This window comes from Lepus europaeus, chromosome 2, assembly GCF_033115175.1.
Source record: "Lepus europaeus isolate LE1 chromosome 2, mLepTim1.pri, whole genome shotgun sequence".
Taxonomy (NCBI): Eukaryota; Metazoa; Chordata; class Mammalia; order Lagomorpha; family Leporidae; genus Lepus; species Lepus europaeus.
The window spans coordinates 55,132,083-55,156,252 of NC_084828.1; the positions used below are offsets into that span (position 1 = coordinate 55,132,083).

Here is a 24,170-nt window from a genome sequence, read left to right on the forward strand (position 1 = left end):
CAAATCACTAGATTATTACCAAAAATGAAGGGTTGGGCTAAGAAATGGCTAATGTCACTTTTTTGGAATCCATAATTCTAGAAGTAGTTATATGATATCAACAAGCTAATTAATAATTCTGGGTTTGACTCTATATGAAATAATGAGTGAACATTAACAATACCTTTGCTATCTTTTATGCATAATTTTGATATTTCAAAGGCTAGTGTCTCGAAGTAGCTACCATAAGATGATAACTAGGCAGTTATGATAGACAAAGGGATAGTTTAGCTTGGACTAGATATCTTCAACCAAAGTGAAAATGTTAAAGAAGCCAATCATCAAATATTATTGGGTGTGTTCTTTGAGGATTCTTCAAAAAGTTCATGGAAAATGGAATTAAAATGTTTATTTTGGTGTAAAAATTAGAAATCCGGGAAAGGGCAGTGGTGTGGCACAGCGGGTTAAAGCCCCAGCATCAGTGCTAGCATCCAAAATGGGCTCCGGTTTGAGTCTTGGCTGCTCCACTTCCTATTCAGCTCTCTGCTATGGTCTGGGAAAGCAGTAAGAGATGGCCCAAATCCTTGGGCCCTTGCACCCACATGGGAGACCAGGAAGAAGCTCCTGGCTCCTGGCTTTGGATTGGCTCAGCTCTGGCCATTGCATCCATTTGGGAAGTGAACCTGCAGATGGAAGACCTCTGTCTCTACCTCTCTCTGTAACTCTTTCAAATGAATAAAATAAAACTTTTTTTAGAAATTAGAAATTTATGCATTATTGTCATGGTATACATTTTATCTCTTTCTTTCTTTATTTTTTTATTTAGTAAATATAAATTTCCAAAGTACAATTTATGGATTACAATGGCTTTCCCCCCATAATTTCCCTCCCACTTGCACCCCTCCCATCTCCTGCTCCCTCTTCCATTCCATTCACATCAAGAGTCCTTTTCAATTATCTTTATATACAGAAGATCGATTTAGTATATATGAAGTAAAGATTTCATCAGTTTGCACCCACATAGAAACATAAAGTGAAAAATACTGTTTCAATACTAGTTATAGCATTAATTCACATTGGACAACACATTAAGGACAGAGATCCCACATGAGAAGTAAGTACACAGTGACTCCTATTGTTGACTTAACAATTTGACACTCTTGTTTATGGTGTCAGTAATCCCCCTAGGCTCTAGTCATGAGTTGCCAAGGCTATGGAAGCCTTTTGAGTTGGCCAACTTCGATCTTATTCAGACAGGATCATAGTCAAAGTGGAAGTTCTCTCCTCCCTTCAGAGAAAGGTACCTCCTTCTTTGATGGCCCCGTTCTTTCCACTGGGATCTCACACAATTAACACACAATTATTCTTAGGTATTTAAATTTTAACTGAAAAGTGATCCCTGTTAAATATAAGAGTGGGAATAAGAGAGGGAGGAGATGTACAATTTGGGACATGCTCAATTGGACTTGCCCCAAATGGTGGAGTTAGAAACATGCCAGGGGATTCCAATACAATCCCATCAAGGTGGCATGTACCAATGCCATCTCACTAGTCCAAGTGATCAATGTCAGTTCACAATTGATCACACTGATAGGTCTAAGAGTCAAAGGGATCACACAAACAAGACAAGTGTCTGCTAATACTAACTGATAGAATCAAAAAGGGAGAGAACGATCCATCATGGGAAGCGGGATACACAGCAGACTCATAGATTGGCAGATGTCCTAAATAGCACTCTGGCCTCAGAATCAGCCCTTAAGGCATTTGGATCTGGCTGAAGAGCCCATGAGAGTATTTTAGGCATGGAAAGCCAAGACACTCTGGAAAAAAAAAAGAGAAAAAGAAAAAGAAGACCTAAATGAAAGAACTCTGCGAGTGAGATCCCAATGGTATGCATTTTCATGAATTTTTGAAGACCTCTCATATGCATAGATTTCAGTTGTTTTTGCACCAAATTTTAAATCCATTTTTCATGAATTTCTTGAAATACTCTTCTATTCAGTTGCATTGTGCTAGGATTTGGAGGCACAGGTCATGAGTCTTGTTTTAAAGGCTGTCAGAATACTCCTTAACTACAAGAAATCTCTCAACTTACAGCAAAAATGCAGAATGAATAGACATTAAGGGATCTCTGTCTGCTAACAAACATTTAGAAGTTATGCATAATATAATAGTAACTCAAATATATAAGCATTTTTTTTCTCTATGGGAAATCCCATAGAGACAGAAATCCCACAGAAACAAACAAAAAAGTCAATATCAGAATGCTGAGCAGTCATGGCCCCAAGTCCTAGAAGTTACGGCTTCAATGCATTCATGGAGACTGGAGGCACGGTTCCCAGCCTGCATGAAGTGGGGCAGTGGGACATGAGCCACTAGCATATGGGTTTAAGGAGTTTCCTCAACTGCGAAAAGAAGATTCCAAAAATTCTGGCCCCTTCCCCAGAGAAGCATGAAATAATATTATGTGTTTAGGTCCACCAGTAAGGGGTGGATGGAGGTGTCACTACAAGCAATTGAAGGCCCAAGCTATACAAACTGAATTTGTCCTACTCATTGGGCTTTCTTCCCCAGTGAGAAATTATCCTAAAACTAGTTCAAGACTACTACTGATGGTGATCCAGGATCATAAAAAAAATTATGAAATTCTCTTGCAGAAGTATTTTCTCTTTTTTTTTTTAAAGATTTATTTATTTATTTGAAAGTCAGAAATACAGAGAAAGAGAGAGAGAGACAGAGAGAGGTCTTCCACCTGCTGGTTCACTCCGCAGATGGCCGCAATGGCCAGAGTTGTGCCGATCCAAAGCTAGGAGCTTCATCTGGGTCTCCCACATGGGTGCAGGGGTCCAAGGGCTTGGGCCATCTTCTACTGCTTTCCCAGGCCATAGCAGAGAGCTGGATTGGAAGTGGAGCAGCCGAGATTCAAAATGGCATCTATATGGGATGCTGGCACTGTAGGCAGTGGCTTTACCCACTGTGTCACAGTGCCAGCCCCTGTAGAAGTATTTTCAAAAGCAAGATCCATGAAGCTCTCATGTGCCATTTGTTGGAGAGGGCATTAGATATGATCAAAAGCAGTAACTTCCTTCCAACTGTATATAATAAGACAACCTGAAAGAAAATAAAAAAAAATTTAAAATGACAAAAAGTGAAAAATAAGTAGTAAAAATTGCAACAAAAGAAATATTTTAAATATTTTTAATACATTTTAATACATTTCCACTGGGATCTCACACAATTAACACACAATTATTCTTAGGTGTTTAAATTTTAACTGAAAAGTGATCCCTGTTAAATATAAGAGTGGGAATAAGAGAGGGAGGAGATGTACAATTTGGGACATGCTCAATTGGACTTGCCCCAAATATTTTTAAACATAGGAATATTTTTAAACATAGGAAAACTTGAAATGTTAACTTATGAAATATTTTTAAACAGAGGAAAACTTGAAATGTTAACTTATGAAAATAAGATTAGAAAACTTGAAATATAGAAAACAATGTTCCAGTACAGTCTATAAGAAATTCCAGAAGAGAATATAGACTATAGAAGAGCCAACATTTGAAGAAATACTGACTGACAATTTTCCTGGATTGGGGAATAACTGAGTCTCAAGCAGAGAAAATAAAAACAAAACAAACTGCATCATAATAAAATTGCAAAACATCAGATAAATAAAATTTTTAAAAATCTATAGAATATAGATTATCTAAAAGAAGTAACAATTAGGCAAGGAAAAAAATTCATCAGCAACAACAAATTCTAGAAAACAATGGAATGGTATCTTCAGAATGCTGTCAACCCAGAATTCCATGCCTTATTAACTGACGAGTGAAGGAAGAGGTGGGCTTTGTGGTGCCCCGTGTGAAGCCATCGCTTGGGATGCCTGTATCCCATAGATCGTAGTATCTGGTTGAGTCCTAACTACTCCACGTTTAATCCAGCTTCCTGCTAATGCACCTGGGAAGCAGCCAATGATGGCTGGAATACTTGAATTCCTGCCAATCCTATGGCAGACCTGGATGGAGTTCCTGGCTTCTGGCTTTGGCCTGGGCAAGTCCTAGCTGTTGCAGGCATCTGGGGCGTGAACCAGTAGATGAAAGATATTTCTCTCTCTCTCTCTCTCACTCTGCCTTTCAAATAAATAAGTGAATTTTTTTTAAAGAAAAGTGAGGGAAAAATAGAAGCCTTTTCAGATAATGCTGGAGAATCTGTCATTGCTGAAAAGGTGATTAAATCATATGTTTCAGAAAGCAAGGAGCTGAATTCAGAAGGAAGGAATACAATATAAGATGTGGTGGTACACAAGGAAGTGTAATATATATAAATATATATTTATTATATTATTTATATATTAAAATATATAATAATTATAATATTAATTTATATATAATAATATATAATAATATATTTATATATAATATAAATATCTTGGTAATTCTAATAGCTGTGGATTGTTTTCTATATTTTAAAAGGCTGGTAATGCAGATTTTAAAACAAGATGGTAGAGGGACCGGTGCTGTGGCGTAGTGGGAAAAGCTGCCGCCTGCAGCACCAGCATCCCATAGGGGCGCCAGTTCAAGTCCCAGCTGATCCACTTCTGATTCAGCTCTCTACTATGGCCTGGGAAGGCAGTAGAGGATGGTCCAAGTTCTTGGGTCCCTGCACCCACGTGGTAGACCCAGAGGAAGCTCCTGGCTCCTGGCTTTGGATTGGCACAGCTCTGGCCATTGTGGCTATCTGGGGAGTGAACCAGTGGATGGAAGACCTTTCTCTCTCTGCCTCTGCCTCTCTGTAATTTGACTTTCAAATAAATAAATAAATCTTAAAAAAAAAACCCGACTACATCAGGAGAAGATGTTCGTGACTTTGCCAAGGTTCTAAAAAACAAATTTTGAACCAAAAGGTATTTTGCGAAGCATCCCCGAATGGGCTACCTGCCAGTGCAGACTGTCTTAGTGGGGGACAATATGGAAACTCCCGTTACTCTGATCAACTTCTGGCCGGTAGATTCTGCGCTTGCCTCGTCCCCTCAACTTTCACATGATGATACTCATTCATGCATGGAACACTATGCTAGCAGGCTAGCAGAAATGGGAAACAGCAATGGATCTTATCTAAATGATAGCATCTCTCCTAATGAGAGCATAGATGATGAACATTTGTTAATCCAGCATTCCTGCCAAAGTTTGAACCAGGACTCCCCTCTGAGCCAGCCTCGTAGTCCTGCCCAGATCTTGATTTCCTTAGAGAGTGAGGAAAGAGGGGAGCTAGAGGGAATCCTAGCAGATCTTGAGGAAGAAAATAGGAATCTGCAAGCAGAGTATGATCGTCTGAAGCAGCAGCATGAACATAAAGGACTGTCCCCACTGCCGTCCCCTCCTGAAATGATGCCCACCTCTCCCCAGAGTCCCCGGGATGTCGAGCTCATTGCTGAGGCTAAACTACTGCGTCAACACAAAGGCCGCCTGGAAGCCAGGATGCAAATCCTGGAAGATCACGGTAAACAGCTGGCATAGGCTGAGGCAGCTGCTGGAGCAACCCCAGGCAGAGGCCAAGGTGAATGGCACAACAGTGTCCTCTCCTTCTACCTCTTCAGAGGTCAGACCGCAGCCAGCCTATGCTGCTCCGAGTGGTTGGCAGTCAAACTTCAGAATCCATGGTCGAGGAAGATCCTCCCAGTCCTCCTCAGGACACAAGCACAGGGGTAGAGGAGGTGATGGAGCAGCTCAACAACTCCTTCCCGAGCTCAAGAGGACACAATGTAGGAAGCCTTTTCCACATGGCAGATGATTTGGGCAGAGCGATGGAGTCCTTAGTGTCAGTCATGACAGACGAAGAAGGGGCAGAATAAATAATGTTTTACAACTCTTGATTCCCGCATGGTTTTATTAATATTCATACAACAAAGAGGATTAGACAGTAAAAGTTTACAAGAAATAAAATCTATATTTTTGTGAAGGGTAGTGGTACTATACTGTAGATTTCAGTAGTTTCTAAGTCTGTTATTGTTTTGTTAACAATGGCAGGTTTTACACGTCTATACAATTGTACAAAAAATAAGAAAACTACATGTAAAATCTTGATAGCTAAATAACTTGCCATTTCTTTATATGGGATGCATTTTGGGTTGTTTAAAATTTTATAACATTTATAAAGAAAGATTGTAAACTAAAGTGTGCTTTATAAAAGAAGTTGTTTATAAAAACCCCTAAAAACAAACACATATTGCGCACACACATAAACACACACACATAAACACAATCTTTGAGGCAGTGCATTGTTTTGCATCCTTTCAGCATGACGTCATATATGAAACTCATGGCTTTTTTTCTTTTCTTGCATATTGAAGATAGGACTTTGCCCAACACCACCCAACAGCTACTTCACATTATTCTTTTAAGAACTGCTGACTGAGTGGGGCAGGCTATGGGTTTTCATTTGACATATCTGTATGTCTATAAGTATAAAAATACTATAGGTATATAGATACATACATGGGGATTTCTGCGGGCCTCTTACATTTTCTTCAAATGTTCCTGCCACTTCCTAGTGGAAAGAAAGTGCTTCTAGTCATGCAGGCTTAGCTGGCTGCTCTACAGTGGACTTGCCCGAAGCTGGAAGCCAGGAGGGAGCTTTGACACTCTGACATTGGCTAGGCCTCCAGAGGGTTCTTGTTCTAAACTCTGCACGACTAGAGGACTCAAACCATTTTAAAAGGAACATGTGAATGAATACAAAGGATTCTTATATTAGAGTAATCCACTGGTTGATAATATTCAACTTCTTGCTGCTGGCAATGCCACAATTTCCATTTGATGATGCTTCTGTGGAAGGCAGTATGTCCAAACAGAAGGCATTTTCAGTTCCCAGGCAGTAGGAAGACAATGGTAGGGTGGAAGGGCTCTGGATTCCCAGCTGATCCCTGTGAGGGAGCAGACCCTCTTGATGGAAAGGATTGAGTGGATGTTCATAACCGTGAATACGGATCGCTACAATCCAAACTACATTATTCTGCCCTCTTCTCACAGTCCAATCAAAGTGAGTGGCTTTGTTGTTGTCTTAGGTTTTTTTCCATTGTGATGATTTGTTTTGAATGCTGCATGAATTATTTTTAAAATAACCCTGAGAAATCACGTAAGACAGTAGCCCCCATCACATTGTGACACTGTTAAATAGCAACCCAACTGTGTTTCCCTCCTTTGCATTTCTCTGAGAGTAATTCCACACAAGATTGTGACTGGGAAGGCAAACTGATCTCAACTGTTCCAACAGCAAAAGCTACTACAAGACCTTCTTTGGTGAATTAGGCAGGTTAATTATATGAGCAAACAAAAGTTGTTCAAAAAGAGAAGAAAATCTCAAGAGGAAAAGCTAAGGACTGGTAGGAAAAAGCTTTACTCTTTCATGTCATTTTATTACTCTTCGATTTTGTTAAATCATTCATTCAATAGAAATCACCCTATGACCTATTATTTTACAAATCTGTTACTTCTGACATCAAGTGTAATTAACTTTTGGAGAGTGAGTTTGTCCATTATTTTATTAATGATGATTAACATCAAACACAGCTTCTCATGCTATTTCTACCTCACTTTGGTTTTGGGGTGTTCCTGACACTGTGCACAACTGACTCCACAGCTTCAGCACTTGTCTACTGTGTGAGCATCTTTCTCCATTTTCTCTTTCCTTTCTAATTTCCAAAAGAAAACCCAAAGCTCTAAGGTAACAAATTGCATAGAGATTTGGTTTTAGTCTAGCATTCTTTTTTTCTTTATGTGATGCTGGACTTTTTCTGTACCCAAGGATTTTTTTTAACTAAGATTTAAAACATGGGGTTACTTTATATCCTACTAAGAAGTTTCAGTTTCATTCTAAAAATCAGAGGTAAATAGAGTGCATAATTTTGTTTTAATCTTTTTTTGTTTGTTCTTTTAGACGTTAGTTCTGGAGTGAGTGTCAAAATATTTGAATTAAAAATCGAGAGCTTTATTGCTGCATTTTAAGCATAAATTTGGACATTACGTTGTGTTCTTTATAACCACCAAGTATTAAAGTGTAAATCATAATCAATGTAACTGAAGCATAAGCATCACAAGGCATGTTATGTCATTGTTTTCAGGTACTGAGTTCTTACTTGAGTAACATAATATATTGTGTTTTAACACCAACACTGTAACACTTACTCATTATTTTTTTAAACTTCAGTTTTACTACATTTTCACAACATATCAAACTTCACCAAATATATGCCATACTATTGTATTATATTACTGATTTACTGTGTATCTCAATAAAGCACGCAGTTATGTTACAAAAAAAAAAAAACCAGGATGATACTAAAATTCTAGAATACAATGAAATAAAAGAAACAGTACCATAGAAGGTGGCAAAGTAGGGATGAACATAAAATAACATAGGAGAAATAATGAAGATAATACACAAGTAGATTTGAATTCACTTCATTGTCATATTGGGTATCACTGAAACAAAGTAGGGTTCAGGCTGCTTGCTGAATATTTAATGGCATTTTTATGTGAAAAGAAAATGACAAAGTCAATTCCAGGCAAATGCTGACAAACCAAAAGAAAGCTGAGTTGGCAATATTGATTTAAAAATTGACTTCAAGGCAAAAAGCATTATGAAGAATAAGAATTCTATCCTAGTTATAGAAAGAGTAATTCAACTAGGTAGACTTTGTAATTTTATGCCTGTATGTACCAATTAACACATACTCAAACTATATAGAACAGAATTGGGAAAATTATGCAGATTATATAATTACAAATTTATGATCAAGGTCATTAAGTCTAATATCCTTTTATGAGAAACTGATAGATCAAGCCAATAAAATGATTGATAAATTTGAAAAACATGTGTAACAAACAAGATCTGATAGATTTATATATTAGTATTGCCATAATTGTGGAGAATGTACATCTCTTTAGAAAAGTCTCAGTAAATACCAAAGAATCAATGTCCTATAGATCATGTTTTCTGATAACAGTGTGCTATAACTAGAATAAAATGCATCAAATAATCAAGACAATACTTTAAATATAGAAAAATGTTTTAAATAACTCAAGAAATCAAACAGAAATGACCAAATATTTTAAAATATAGTAGAAACACTGTATGACACAGTTTGTATTATGTGGATACAGCTAAAAATATAGTTAGGTTGACATTTATAGAATTGGATATACAGGGTTACTTCAAAAAGTTCATAGAAAAATAGAATTAAAAGATAATGCACAAGGGGCCAGCACTGTGGCATAGTGGGTAAAGCCACTGCCTGCAGTGCCAGCATGCCATATGGGCACTCATTCGAGTTCCGGCTGCTCCACTTCCAATCCAGCTCTCTGCTATGGCCTGGGAAAGCGGTAGAAGATGGCCCAAGTCCTTGGGCTCTGCACTCACGTGGGAGACCTGAAAGAAGCTCCTGGCTTCAGTTCAGTTCAGCTCCGGCCCTTGTGGCCAATCGAAGAGTGAACCAGTGGATGGAAGACTGACTCTCTCTCTCTCTCTCTCTCTCTCTCTGCCTCTTGTTCTCTCTGTGTAACTCTGACTTTCAAATAAAGAAATACTTAAAAAAAAGAAAGAAAGAAAATTAGTGATCTAGGCATTCTAACTGTAGAAGTTGAAAATAAGAGCAAATTCTAAGGATGTATGTTTGTCAATAATAAAAGCAACAAAAGAATTGAATGGAAATCAAAGAAATGAGTAAAAGTCAACAGATTGGAAAAGCTAGTTTTTTTTGAAATGATGAATTTAAATAGATCTCCAGCAAGATTCATCAAGAAAACACACATAATTATACGATATGCACGAAAACCAAGGGGTCAGACACAAAGAAATAGAATTGAAACAAAAGATAAACAGATACTATAGAAATCTGTATCCCAGATAATATAAAAACTTAATTAAAAATTTTTAAATAAATGTAAATGACCAAAATTTACTCCAAAAGGAAGAAGAAAACTTAAATAGAGCTATAATGATTAAAATTAGGTAAATTAATAGCTTAAAAATACTACATGTAGATGCTATCTACTGATTATCTTAAATATAACAGTAGTATAAAATATGATTTGATGAGAAGGATGAATAATTTCAGAATAGTATTACCTGTGGCTAAGGAAGGAAAGGAGTATTAACAGAAAGGAGTATAAAGGGATTTCACTTTTTTCTATGAAATTTTATTATGAAAAGGCTAAAACAAATCTGAGCAAAACTCACTGTCTTTTTTTTTAACTTTTATTTAATGAATATAAATTTCCAAAGTACAGCTTATGGACTACAATGGCTCCCCCCCCCCCATAACTTACCTCCCACCCGCAACCCTCCCCTTTCCTACTCCCTCTCCCCTTCCATTTGCATCAAGATTCATTTTCAATTCTCTTTATATACAGAAGATCAGTTTAGCGTATATTAAGTAAAGATTTCAACAGTTTGCACCCACATAGAAACACACAGTGAAAAATACTGTTTGAGTACTAGTTATAGCATTAAATCACAATGTACAGCACATTAGGACAGAGATCCTACATGAGGAGTAAGTGCACAGTGACTCCTGTTGTTGACTTAACAAATTGACACTCTTGTTTCTGGCATCAGTAATCCCCCTAGGCTCTTATCATGAGTTGCCAAGGCTATGGAAGCCTTTTGAGTTCACCAACTCTGATCATATTTAGACAAGGTCGTAGTCAAAGTGGAAGTTCTCTCCTCCCTTCAGACAAAGGTACCTTCTTCTTTGATGACCTGTTCTTTCCACTGGGATCTCACTTGCAGAGATCTTTCATTTAGGTTTTTTTTTTTTTTTTTTTTTTTTTTGCCAGAGTGTCTTGGCATTCCATGCCTGAAATGCTCTTATGGGCTTTTCAGCTGGATCCGCATGCTTTAAGGGCTGATTCTGAGGCCAGAGTGCTGTTTAGGACATCTGCCATTCTATGAGTCTGCTGTGTATCCCGCTTCCCATGATGGACCGTTCTCTCCCTTTTTAATTCTATCCGTTAGTATTTGCAGCCACTAGTCTTGTTTGTGTGATCCCTTTGGCTCTTAGTCCTATCATTATGATCAATTGTGCACTGAAATTGATCACTTGGACTAGTGAGATGGCATTGGTACATGCCACCTTGATGGGATTGAATTGGAATACCCTGGTATGTTTCTAACTCTACCATTTGGGGCAAGTCAGCTTGAGCATGTCCCAAATTGCACATCTCTTTCCTCTCTTACTCCCACTCTTATATTTAACAGCGATCACTTTTCAGTTAAGTTTCAACACTTAATAATAATAACTATGTATTGATTATAGTATTCATCCAAAAGTATTAAGTAGAACAAACAAAAAAAATGCGAAGAGGGATAACGTATTAAGTTGTTCATCAACAGTTAGGGCAAGGGCTGATCAAGTCACCGTTTCTCATAGTGTCCATTTCACTTTAACAGGTTTCCTTTTTGGTGCTTGGTTAGTTGTCACTGGTCAGGGAGAACATATGATATTTGTCCCTTTGGGACTGGCTTAATTCACTCAGCATGATGCTTTCCAGATTCCTCTATCTTGTTGCAAATGACCTGGTTTCATTGTTTTTGACTGCTGTATAGTATTCTATAGAGTACATGTCCCATAATTTCTTTATCCAGTCTACTGTTGATGGGCATTTGGGTTGGTTCCAGGTCTTAGCTATTGTGAATTGAGCTGCAATAAACATTAATGTGCAGACGGCTTTTTTGTTTGCCAATTTAATTTCCTTTGGGTAAATTCCAAGGAGTGGGATGGCTGGGTTGTATGGTAGGGTTATATTCAGGTTTCTGAGGAATCTCCAGACTAACTTCCACAGTGGCTTACCCAGTTTGCATTCCCACCAACAGTGGGTTAGTGTCTCTTTTTCCCCACATCCTCTCCAGCATCTATTGTTGGTGGATTTCTGAATGTGAGCCATTCTAACCGGGGTGAGTTGAAACCTCATTGTGGTTTTGATTTGCATTTTCCTGATTGCTAGTGATCTTGAACATTTTTGTTCATGTGCCTGTTGGCCATTTGGATTTCCTCTTTTGAAAAATGTCTATTGAGGTCCTTGGCCCATCTCTTCTTTGTAGATTCTGGTTATCAACCCTTTATCTGTTGCATAGTTTGCGAATATTTTTTCCCATTCTGTTGGTTGCCTATTCACTTTCCTGACTATTTCTTTTGAAGTACAGAAACTTCTCAATTTGATGCAATCCCAAATGTTAATTTTGGTTTTGACTGCCTGTGCTCCTGGGGTCTTTTCCAAGAAGTCTTTGCCTGTACCTATATCTTGCAAGGTTTCTCCAATGCTCTCTAATAATTTGATGGTTTTGGGTTGTAGATTTAAGTCTTTAATCCATGTTGAATGAATTTTTGTGTAAGGTGAAAGGTAGGGGTCTTGCTTCATGCTTCTGCACGTGGAAATCCAATTTTCCCAGCACCATTTATTGAATAGACTGTCCTTATTCCAGGGATTGGTTTTGGATATTTGATTAAATATAAGTTGGCTGTAGATGTTTGGATTGATTTCTGGTGTTTCTATTCTGTTCCATTGGTCTATCCATCTGTTTCTGTACCAGTACCATGCTGTTTTGATAACAACTGCCCTGTAGTATGTCCTGAAATCTGGTATTGTGATGCCTCCGGCTTTGTTTTTGTTGTACAAGATTGCTTTGGCTATTCGAGGTCTCCTGTGTCTCCATATGAATTTCAGCATCATTTTTTCCAGATCTGAGAAGAATGTCTTCAGTATCTTGATTGGTATTGCGTTGAATGTATAAATTGCTTTTGGGAGAATAGACATTTTGATGATGTTGATTCTTCCAATCCATGAGCATGGAAGATTTTTCCATTTTTTGGTATCCTCTTTATTTCTTTCTTTAAGGTTTTGTAATTTTCATTGTAGAGATCTTTAATGTCCTTGGTTAAGTTTATTCCAAGGTATTTGATGCTTTTGTAGCTATTATGAATGGGATTGATCTTAGAAGTTCTAAATCAACTGTTAGTCTAGTTGCAGATCCTCTGAATGTAATCTGGCATTTTTCTCATGCACATTTTAAAATATTTTCCTTATGTGTTATTGTTGAAAGTTTGACTATAATATGTCATGGTGAAGATCTTTTCTGATCATGCCTATTAGGAGTTTTATGTGTTTCCTGTACTTGGATGTCCCTTTCTTTCTTCAAATTAGGGAAATTTTCTGCTATATTTCACTGAATAAGCCTTCTAATCCATTCTCTCTTTCCACACTCTCAGGAACTTCTAAGGCATGCATTTTTGGTCATTTTATAGTATCTCATAAATCTTGAACACAATTTGCAGTTTTTCTAATTTCTTCTTCTTCTTTTTTTTGTCTGAGGTATTTCCCAGAATATATCTTCTAGCTCAGATATTCTTTCTTCTGCTGACCCCTGTTCCTCACTTTTTAATTGAATAATTTGCTGTACTATTGTTGAGTTTTAGGAGTTGTTTGTATTTTTTAGATATTTGGTATTTTAGACATTTTAGATACTTTATATTTATGTACTTTAAATTTCTAGATAAAGGGTCATACTAAGAATAAAGTTCTTTATCAGAGAAATATTTTGTAGTATTTTCTTCTGTAGCATTTTTATTCTCTTAATGGTGTCTTTGACACAGTGGAAATTTCAAATTTTGACAAAATCTAACTCATACATTTTTTTTCCTTTGTAGATTGTACTCTTTGCATTGTATCAACACTTGATCTTAGCCAAAAGGCCAAGAAGCAATTCTATTGTATCTAAAAACTCACGGTCACACCCAAGGTCACCTAGATTTTATTATCTTCTAGAAGTTTTGCACTTTACATTTAGTTCTATGATCCACTTTTAGTTGATTTTTTATAAATGATGTAATTCTGTGTTTAGATTTGTTTTTTAACATGCAGTTGTCCTGTTGTCCCAGCACCATTTTCTGAAAAGACTATTGTTTCCATGAAATGCCTTTATTGTATTGCCAAGGGTTGTGTGGCAGTACTTGTGTGTATATTTGTGGACTCTGTTCTATTCTGTTGGCCTATTTGTGTATTCTGGTAAGGTGTGCAATGGAATTTCATCATGGCTTTCATTTGTGTTTCTCTGATGACTAAGATGCTGAGAATTTTTATGTGCTTATTGCCTGTCCATATATGTTCTTTTATGAAATATCTGTGTCTTTACTCATTTAATGAGTAAAGTATATTTGTATTATTTTTGATGTATATTTTTCACTGTTCAGATATTAAAATTCTGGGTGTATACTTGGTACAGTGACTAAAATGCTACTAGGTATGTCAGTATGCTATATAAAATACCTGGGTTCTAGTCCTGTTTTGCTTTCAATTCCAGCTTCCTGCTTAGGTGCAACCTGAGAAGCAGCAGCTGATATCTCAAATGCTTGGGTCCCTGCCACCCATAGGGGAGGAGGCTATGAATTCCTGGCTCCCAGCTTTGGCCTGGCCTATCCCTGGCATTTGGAGAGTCAATCAGTAGACAGGAGATCTCTGTTGCTCACTTGCTTTCTCTCTCTCCCTCCCTTTGTCTCTGCTTCCAAATAAATAAGAATAAGTAAAATTTAAAAATGACAATTCTAATTTGCTCAGAGTACACAGGAAACACATCTGCTTGCTGGTGGTGACTCCAGCAAAGACGGCGGCACCCCGCTCTGCCCTCAGATTCTTGGATATACTGTACAGACAACAGCAGCAGGCAGCCAAGGAGGTACATAGCAGAACTGTGTCAGTTTCTGGGCCCGCTGACTAGAGGAAAGCATACGTTTCTGGACTTGTGAGTTGCCATGACAAAGAAGATTAACTCCATTCTCCCAACAGTCCATTCCCTACAGGGTTCCTCACTTCACAATCTACACATACATTGTCTTCTGGGAAGGTACCTGTGTGGGGAGCATGCACACAGTGTGCAATATCACATCCTAAGGACACAATAACAATACAAGCTATAACAATATGTTATAAATGACTGTGCAATACCAAATACAAGGAGATATCTGTTTCTCATCTATTAGGAATATCCACCAGTCCCAGAGGGAATCCCCAGTCACCTGTGTGGAGATAAATGGGTTGTGTTATATCTATAGAAAATAGAGTCCCACATAGAATATCCTACTCTGAAAGGATTTTATTATACTGTTCCCAGACTAAAGTGTTTATATGAGTTCAGGTTTGAGCAGTGGCTACAGTTAACTGTGTAAACAGGCTGGGCACAGGCAGAGCCATCAATTGTCTCATTTTTGACCCCAAGAGCAAAAATCTCAGCCACCCCTACACTGAACTCAGATGTGAGACCTATTGGTTCTGCCTGAGTATACAAGCAGAACACTGAACACTTTATCACTGGCAGGAGGGTCTGTGACTGTCCTTGGGCCTCCCAGCGTCCCATGCAATGACTCTCCATGGGATCCTGCTCCTGGTTTAGCTGCTTTGATTTCTTTTCTCTGCTCCCTACTTGACTGCTCCATGACCACGTGCTGCCCCAGCAGCTTCCAGACTTCCTCCTCCTCCCATAGCACCAGCCCTTGCACTCCTTCTCCAGGAGGGGTAGAGGAGGGGGCCACAATTAGACTCTGTCCAAGGAGCTTGGCCTTGAACTGGAGCTCATCATGGCTGTTTTCTTCTCCCATTTCTTCCTCTAAGGTGCATTGCAAACCTGGGTCTTGAGTCTTCACCTGTAACTTAGCATGGTCCCCTGCCCACAAAGCAGTGAGAAGTACCCACCCCAGGGCACCAGCCATTGTCTAGGTGTCCCTCTGGTCCTCTCTTGCCTCCCCTAAGGCATATTATAGGCCCTGTTCTTGGGTCTTGGTCTGTGTCCTGGCACTGTTCCCTGCCTACAAGGCAGTTAGAAAGACCCACCCAAGGCTGGCGCCATGGCTCACTAGGCTAATCTTCTGCTTGCAGCGCCAGTACTTGGGTTCTAGTCCCGGTTGGGGCACTGGTTCTATCCTGGCTGCTCCTCTTCCGGTCCAGCTCTCTGCTGTGGCCTGGGGAGGCAGTGGAGGATGGCCCAAGTCCTTGGGCCCTGCACCTGCATGGGAGACCAGGAGAAAGCACCTGGCTCCTGGCTTCGGATCAGCGCAGTGCATCAGCTGTAACGGCCATTTGTGGGGTGAACCAATGGAAGGAAGACCTTTCTCTCTGTCTCTCTCACTGTCTAACTCTGCCTGTTAAAAAAAAAAAAAAAAAAAAAAAAAAGACCCACCCATGGCCGCTGCTGCTGTCTAAACATCTCCCTGATTCGAATCATGAAATACCTTCTGTATAGTAGAGGGTAAGTCATCCACTCTAGCCCACTCCTAGGTGGGGCACCCCTGCTTATAAGGCCACAGACACCAAGCATCCCATACTGTGGCTAGCCACCCCTGAATCCCACCCTCCAGGAGGATGACAAAAAGCTCCATGCTGGCCTGAGCCAAATTCTGCCAACTATGCCAAGTATTTTACAGGAACTCAATTCTAGGAAGAACAGTTTGGATTTGGACAGGCCAGAGAACAACTTCAGAGTCCTTTGGGGATTCACACCTCTTTATTCTCACAGTGGCAGGTGAGAGTACACACGAACACATCTGCTTGCTCACAGTGACCAATGAGCTGCAGCAAGGCGGACCACACCCAGCTCTGCCTTCAGTTTCTTAAGTAAGCTTTACAGACAACCGTGGCAGGCAGCCAAGGGTATACGTAGCATAACGAATCAGTTTCTGGGCCTGCTGACTAGCAGAAAGCACCAGTTTTGGGGCTCATTGCCATGATAGCAAGAGACTGATTAACACTATTCTCACAACGCAAAAAAGGATTCCTTTGTCAGATACATGTCTTAAAAGTTTTTTTTGTTTTTTTTTTAAGTTTCTGGATTTCTCTCTTTCTTTCTTTCTTTCTTTCTTTCTTTCTTTCTTTCTTTCTTTCTTTCTTTCTTTCTTTCTTTTTTTAAATTTATTTGACAGGTAGAGTTACAGACAGTGAGAGAGAGGGACAGAGAGAAAGGTCTTCCTTTCCGTTGGTTTACTCCCCAAATGGCCGCCATGGCCAGTGCTGTGCCGATCCGAAGCCAGGAGCCAGGTGCTTCTTCCTGGTCTCCCATGCGAGTGCAGGGCCCAAGCATCTGGGCCATCCTCCACTGCCCTCCTGGGCCACAGCAGAGAGCTGGACTGGAAGAGGAGCAACCAGGACTAGAACCTGGCGCCCATGTGGGATGCTGGCTCCACAAGGCAGAGGATTAACCAAGTGAGCCATAGCACCGACCCCTCATTTATTTTCTTAACAGTATCTTAGGTGAGTTATAGTTTTTAAATTTTTTAGGTCCTTTGAGAATTTATCAACGTTTTTCTTTTGTTTAGTATTTCTTGTGTCCTTTAAAAAAAACTTTGTTGTGGCTGATTTTGTGGCCTAGCAGGTAAAGCCTCCGCCTGCAGTATTGGCATCCCATATGGGTACCAGTTTGATTTCTGGTTGTTCCACCTCTGATCCAGCTCTCTGCTGATGGCCTGGGAAAGCATCAGAAGATGGCTCAAGTACTTGGGCTCCTGCACTCATGTGGGAGACCTGAAAGAAGCTCCTGGCTCCTGGCTTCAGCCTGGCCCAGCCCTGGCCATTGCCGCCATTTGGGAAGTGAAAGAGTGTATAGAAGATCTCTCTTTAAAAAAAACCTTTAAAAAGCCGTGGCTCACTTGGTTAATCCTCTGCCTGCGGCGCTGGCATCCCATATGGGCGCTGGGTTCTGGTCCCGGTTGCTCCTCTTCCAGGCCAGCTCTCTGCTGTGGCCCAGGAGTGCAGTGTAGGATGGCCCAAGTGCTTGGGCCCCTGTACCTGCATGGGAGACCAGGAGGAAGCACCTGGTTCCTGGCTTTGGATGGACGCAGTGCACCGGCTGTAAAACAAACAAACAAACACACAAACAAAACAAACAAACAAAAAAACAACCTTTGTCTATACTAAAGTTGCAAATACATTCTCCTGTCTTTTCTTTTGGAAATTTTGTGGTTTTAGATTTTGTTTTTAGGTATACAGTCCATTTTAACTGGGTTTTGAGGATGATATGTTTATCCAATTAGCCCAACACAGATTTTTTCCCCAGTACCACTTGTTGAAAAAAACTTTCCTGGGCTGGTGCCGTGGCTCACTTGGCTAATCCTCCTCCTACAGTGCCAGCATCCCATATGGACTCCGGGTTCTAGTCCCAATTGCTCCTCTTCCAGTCCAGCTCTCTGCTGTGGCCCGGGAAGGCAGTGGAGGATGGGCCAAGTGCTTGGGCCCTGCACCTGCATGGGAGACCAGGAGGAAGCACCTGGCTCTTGGCTTCAGATTAGTGCAGCGTGCCGGCCATAGCAGCCATCTGCGGGGTGAACCAACGGAAGGAAGACCTTTCTCTCTGTTTCTCACTAACTCTGCCTGTCCAAAAAAAAAAAAAAAAAAAAAAAAAAACAAAAAACACCAAAAAACAAAGAAGAAAAAAACTTTCCTTTCTCAGTTGAATTGTCTTGCCATATTTAAAACAAATCAGCTAATCATATGTGTTTTACCTACTTTTAAATTTTTTAAATTTCTTTGATGTATTTGTTTATCATTATGCTAACTCTGTCCTGTCTTGACTGTTATGGTTAATTTTATGTCATCAAATTAATTATGTGAGTCATCCAATCCTATTCTTTAAAAATCTGTGATTTTCTAAGTCTTTTGTGTTTCCAAAAACATTTAAAATCAGCTTGTTAATTTGTGTAACAATCTTTTGTTGTTGGATTTGGGCTGTGTCTATTTGGAAAAATAGACACCTTAACAATTTTGAGTCTTTCATCCTTTTATGGTATATATCTCCATTTATTAGGACATTTAAAATTTATTTCACCAACAAGTTCTTGTATATATTTTGTTAAATGTATTTCAAATAGTTTTATAATTTGATGCTAATTCAAATTGGAATGGCTTTATAATTTGTTCTCAATTTTTTTTCTGCTTATGTGTGAAAATAAGTTGAGTTTTACATAAAGCAATCTTGCTAAATTCATTTTCTAATTGTACTAGCTTTTATGTGACACGTCAGTACTTCCAATATTTTTAATGCCGTCATCTGAAACAGAAGAAGTTTTTTTTATCCCTTTCTTAATTTTATGATTCTTTATTTTTTAGATTTATTTATTTGAAAGACAGAGTGACAGAGAGACAAGGAGTGGGGGAGAGAAAGTGAAAGAGAGAGAATCTTCTATTCACTGGTTCTCTTTTTAAACAGCCTCAATGGCTGGGGCTAGGCCAGGTAGAAGCCAGGAGCCTGGAACTCTATCTGCGTTTCCTGTGTGGGTTACAAGGCCCAAATACTTGGGACATTTCTGCTGCCTTCCCAGGCCCATTAGCAGGAAGCTGGATTGGAAGCAGAGCAGCTAGCACTTGAACAAGCATTCTGATATGAAATGCCAGTGTCGCAGACAGGAGGAGGCTTAGTGCCATAAAGCTGGCCCCCTTTTATTATTTTTTTCCTCTCATTTCACTGCCTAGTGTCTTCAGTTGAATGGGAGTAGTTGGAGCAATTATATTGAATTCTTTTTCTGTCAAATTTGCAAGGAGGAACATTCAGTATATACCAATCAGTATCTTAGTGGTAGTTCCTCATAGATTATTTTTATCAGCTTCAGGAAGTTCCCTTTTATTATTTGTTTGCAGAGTTCTGAAAAAATAGTCAATGCTTTTTGCCCCCACATTCATTGAGATGAATTATGATTAGGTGGTTTCACCCCTTTATTCTGTCATGTGATTAATTAAATGAATTTTCTATTGTTAAATGAACCTTGCATTCCTGGAGTAAATCTTACTTTGTCATAATATATTGCCAGTTTTATATATTTTTGGATTGCATTTGGTACAGTTTAAAAGGATTTTTGCATCTCTTTAAATGAGGTTTATTGGTGAATATTTTTCTTATAATGTCTCAGTCAGATTTTGATATAGGTTTACCCTGGTGTTATGAAATGATTTCGGAGGTTTCTCCCTTTCTCTACTTTCTGAAAGAATTTACATAGTATTGAGATCATTTATTTCCTAACTCACCGGTGAAACTCTATGAGTTGGTACATGGTTGCTTTCAGAATTTTTTTATCCTTGAATTTCAGCAGGTTGACCACAATGTATGTAGATGTGGTTTTCCTTGTATTTATTTTGCTTGTGATTTGCTTGTGATTTGCTGAGGCTTTTGGATATACAAGCTGAAGTTCTTAACCAAATTGGAAGCATTTTGACCATTAATTCTTCATATATTTTATCTGCTCTATTCTTTACCTTCTGGGACTGCCATTGCATAGGTCTTAAACTGCTTGTTTTATTTTGTCACATAGATTCCTGAAGTGCTACTTATTTTTTTCACACCTCTTTTTTCTCTCCAGTTTTGCAGGTAATTTATATATAGAACTTGAGCCTCCTGTCTGTGTGGCTGTCTTCATGCTGGGATATTTCCTTTCAATTTCTAGTCACTCTGGTATCCCAAGTTTTCTCTCACACCATATTCTGTGGTTTTCTGCTTGAGTCTCAGTCACTTTTGCAGTACAGACTGTGTAGTGCCTCTAGTGGAAAGACTATATATATAAAATGTTTTCAGTTTTTCAATTTTTCCTTGGTGCCCAGTGCTGGTACAATCTGTTCTATCATTATTGGAGCTAGAACTCTGCCTCCTCTATTGTTAAACTCAGTTAATTTGCTCCATTCACTGTTTAACACTTCAGAGATCACAGTCCTCGACTCAAATCTACCAGACATCAGATCCTAACAATCCTACCTAAAGTGTGCTTCCTGAATCTATTGACACCTGTGTTCCTTATGGCCACTGCTTTAGTTGGTGTCTTCATTTAACTGATCTTCCTTGCCTCCTACCCTTAACCAATGCTTAAGCTATCTCCCTAAGGAAATCTCTTGTTATTCTACACCCTGGTTTTAAGACCCCTCTGTGTTTCTTCAAGATTAAATCTCCTCGGCTTGGTCTGTAAAGCCATTTACAATACAGTTTATGTTCTTGGTTGCTTCATATAAAACCAATGCTGTTTATTAAATGCTTCTTTGTTCTTTGGGTATATCAAAACTTTCCATGTTTTTGTGATTTTTGCACTTAGTATCTTGCATACCTGGGTGACCCATTTTCATCTGGCTTTTCTGGATTTATTCTTAAAATCCAGTTCAAATGCTACTTATTCTGGAAAGTCAGCCCTAACTGGGTAATCTCTGTCCTCGGCATCTCTCCTCTGTGTTCATATAGTACATAAAAATCTACATGTTGATTTGATCTGTCCACTTATCCATCTATTATCTGCCTACATAATTTTCTCTTTCACAAGGGATTCTAATTTCCTTGATCAAGGTGTTGTGGCTTTCAGATATGTGTATCTAATATTCATAACATCTACTAAGTACAGTGTATACCATGTAGATTCTCACTGTATATTTTTATTGATATTGATATTTCAAAAGATATTTCTCAGAAATGATACTCAAAGTAATAATTTTATCTATAGAAACTAAATACTTACCAATCTGAAAGGAGAACCTAATTAACAAGGTCATATATTAATCTGCTATTTATTGTTTCTTTAGAAGCAATTGCTCCTCCATCAAGCATCCCCATAGAGTTCTGCCAGAATGGTGGAACCTGGCAAAATGGCAGATGTCTTTGTACAGAAGAGTGGAAAGGATGGAGATGTACAATTGGTAAGTTACTTTGGATAATACTAGGTGTGAGGCTTAAGTGAACATTTTGTTAATAAAAAGAGCAGTAAAACTTCTGTAATCTTCAGTTAATGAATACAGAAGTATTGAACATAATGGTGATAACTTTTGTTTTCTCCAGAAAACTTTTATTTAAGGTGTACAAACTTCATGCACTTCAGAAATACAACTTTAGGAACATAGTGATTCTTCCCACCATATCTGTCTTCTCACAAGCTCTCCCACTCTCTTCCTCCTCTCTTTCCTATTTCTATTCTTATTTTTTTATTAAAATCTATTTTCAATTAACTATACACATAAGACTAACTCTATGCTAAGTAGAGCTCAACAAATAGAATGAAAAAAAAAACCCTGTTCCTCAACAGTTCTTTTAGTCCTTCTATGACCCACGGTTCATTCAGGAGCATGTTGTTCCGTTTCCATGTGTTTGCATATGTTCTAGAGATTCTTGAGTTGTTGATTTCCAGTTTCATTCCATTGAGGTCAAAGAAGATACATGGTATGATTTTGATTTTTTTGAATTTGCTGAGACTTGCTTTATGGCCTTGTCTCTGATCTAAATGCACTGATGAGAAGAATGTGTATTCTGCAACCGTAGGTTGAAAGGTTCTGCAGATATCCATTAGGTACATTTGTCGATTATTTCCTTGCTGATTATCTGTCTGGTTGATCTATCCATTGCTGAAAGTAGGTATTGAAGTCCCCCATTACTATTGTATTGGAGTCTATATCTCCCTTTAGATCCATTAACATTTCTTTTAAATAGCCAGGTACCCAATAATTAGGTGCATTTACATTTGTTGTAGTCATATCTTCCTATTGAATTGACCCCTTAATCATTGCATAGTGCTGTTCTTTATCTCTTTTAACAAGTTTTGTGTTAAAGTCTATTTTGTCTGATATTAGGATGGCTACAGCAGCTCTTTTTTGGTTTCTGTTGGTATGGAATATCCTTTTCCATCGTTTCACTTTCAGTCTGTGTGCATCTTTGTTGGTGAGATGTGTTTCTATAGGCAGCAGATAGATGGATGGGTCTTGTTTTTTAATCCACTCAGCCAGTCTGTATGTTTTTTTTTTAAAGGTTTATTTATTTATTTGAAAGTCAGAGTTACAGAGAAAGAATGAGAGTCAGAGAGAGAGAGAGAGAGAGAGAGAGAGAGAGAGGACTTCCATCCGCTGGTTCATTCCCCAATTGGCCACAATGGCTGGAGCCGTGCCTATCTAAAGCCAGGAGCCGGGAGCTTCTTCCAGGTCTCCCACTTGGGTGCAAGGACCCAAGGAGTTGGGCCATCTTCTGCTGCTTTCCCGGGCCATGGCATGTAGCTGGATTGGAAGAGGAGCAGCTGGGACGTGAACTGGGGTCTATAATGGGATGCCGGCGCCGCAGGCAAAAGATTAACCTACTGCACCATGGTGCCGGCCCCATGGCTGTTGTGCATGTTTTTATTGGAACTTGTTACCCATTATACTAGTTATTCTAAAGGGAGTAACATAAATCAGTTGGGAAGTATGGAAGTTCCTGGCAGGCCAGGGGGTTCTAGCAGCCTATACACTGGGGCTGGCACTGTGCTGTGGTGGTAAGGCTGCCACCTGCAGTGCTGGCATCCCATGTGGGTGCTGGTTCAGCTCCTGGCAGCTCCACTTCTGATCGAGCTCTCTGCTGTGGCCTGGGAAGGCAGTGGAGGATGGCCTGCATTCTTGGGCTCCTGCACCCATGTGGGAGATCCAGAGGAGGCTTCTGGCTTTGGATCAGCCCAACTCTGGCTGTTGTGGCTCTTTGAGGAGTGAACTGGTGGGTGACAAACTCTCTCTCTCTTCCTCTCCTTCTCTCCCTCCCTCTCTCTGCCTCTGTAGCTCTGCCTTTCAAATAAATAAATAAATAGATAGATAGATATTTTTCTTTAAAAGAGCCCATACACTGCATAGGTTCTGAATTTTGATTTATATGTTTTCAAACTAAAAAATATAGTTTGTAATGAAAAAATGTGTTTTTCTTTCCATTGCAGCTAATTTCTGTGAAAATAGTACATACATGAGTTATACTTTTGCCAGAATTCCTGTAGGCAGATATGGACCTTCCTTGCAAACATGTGACAAGAACACTCCCAATGGTATGTATTTTTCTGAACATCTCCTCTGTTTAGGGTTGAGAATAGCTGTGCTGAGCCATACCTATCATCCCTTTAACTAGGGCAAGGTCCCTGGAAGAGGTATCAAAGAAGGTTTTATGGAAACCGTTATGATGCCAACACTCAGTTTATGGTGATACTTCACATAATCCTAATTTTCCTAGATACCTTAATACAGAACCATTGTTTACAAATTCCTCTTAATACATACTTAATTGGTTTATTTTTCCAATTTACTCTTATTGCTTAGAGTTCAATCAGCTTAGCATTTTAGTTATACAATTTGTCTTGATTTATGAAACAAGTCTAGACTAGAGACTCCCATCCTACCAGATAAAAATGC

At 39.0% G+C, this 24,170-nt stretch overlaps 1 protein-coding gene and 1 pseudogene across 1 annotated transcript in view; both read left to right on the forward strand.

The window, feature by feature from the left end:
* Positions 1 to 24,170, forward strand: part of ADGRG7 (adhesion G protein-coupled receptor G7) — an 87,695-nt gene that overhangs the window by 8,931 nt on the left and 54,594 nt on the right. Inside the window, exons 2-3 of the mRNA XM_062176351.1 lie at positions 21,567 to 21,680; positions 23,705 to 23,809. Coding sequence (XP_062032335.1) covers positions 21,567 to 21,680; positions 23,705 to 23,809 — 219 coding nt within the window. The remainder of the gene's footprint in view (positions 1 to 21,566; positions 21,681 to 23,704; positions 23,810 to 24,170) is intronic.
* On the forward strand, positions 4,815 to 5,833 carry LOC133777120 (dystrophin-like; annotated as a pseudogene).